This window comes from Cucurbita pepo, unplaced genomic scaffold, assembly GCF_002806865.2.
Source record: "Cucurbita pepo subsp. pepo cultivar mu-cu-16 unplaced genomic scaffold, ASM280686v2 Cp4.1_scaffold009276, whole genome shotgun sequence".
Lineage (NCBI taxonomy): Eukaryota > Viridiplantae > Streptophyta > Magnoliopsida > Cucurbitales > Cucurbitaceae > Cucurbita > Cucurbita pepo.
The window spans coordinates 1-441 of NW_019655180.1; the positions used below are offsets into that span (position 1 = coordinate 1).

At 40.1% G+C, this 441-nt stretch overlaps 1 protein-coding gene across 1 annotated transcript; it reads right to left on the bottom strand.

Annotated features, from left to right (window-relative positions):
- Nucleotides 1–34: 34 nt before the first annotated feature.
- On the bottom strand, nucleotides 35–392 carry LOC111787291 (acyl-CoA-binding domain-containing protein 4-like; the record flags this gene model as incomplete). Its single annotated transcript, XM_023667343.1, has 2 exons — nucleotides 35–112; nucleotides 198–392. Coding segments are annotated over 2 exons (273 nt in total), but the record flags the coding sequence as incomplete, so codon positions are not given.
- Between the last annotated feature and the right edge of the window lie 49 nt (nucleotides 393–441).

A 441-nucleotide genomic window follows, 5' to 3' on the forward strand; every position in this document is an offset into this window, starting at 1 on the left:
AAGGCAGCAAAAGCATGTAAAATGTTTTGCTCACATGAAGATCATTGAGATAGCGACCATTGTGGTTTCCTCCAAAAATATACATCTTGTCCTGAATAACTGCTGCTCCATGCTGAAAAATGTCAGTACCCTTTGTTTAGAGAATGACATGGTAGAAGATCACATTTTTAATGAGTTGAGAGAAGAATGGTCAAAACCTCATATCGTGCTTTTGGGCGAAGACCAGATACAGGGGGTGAAATCCACTGATCATAGACAACAATAGAGCCAAGACCTTCCACAAGAACATCCTTATCCTGAGATTCAGGCAGGCTTCCATTCTCTGTTGATATAGTCTTGGTCTCGGGGATTGAATTCCCATTTACAATAATCGGCTCAGCTTTTGAATCATTCTAAAAGCCAACAGAGCTATAAGTTCAGTTATCAGGAAAACGAGTGAGA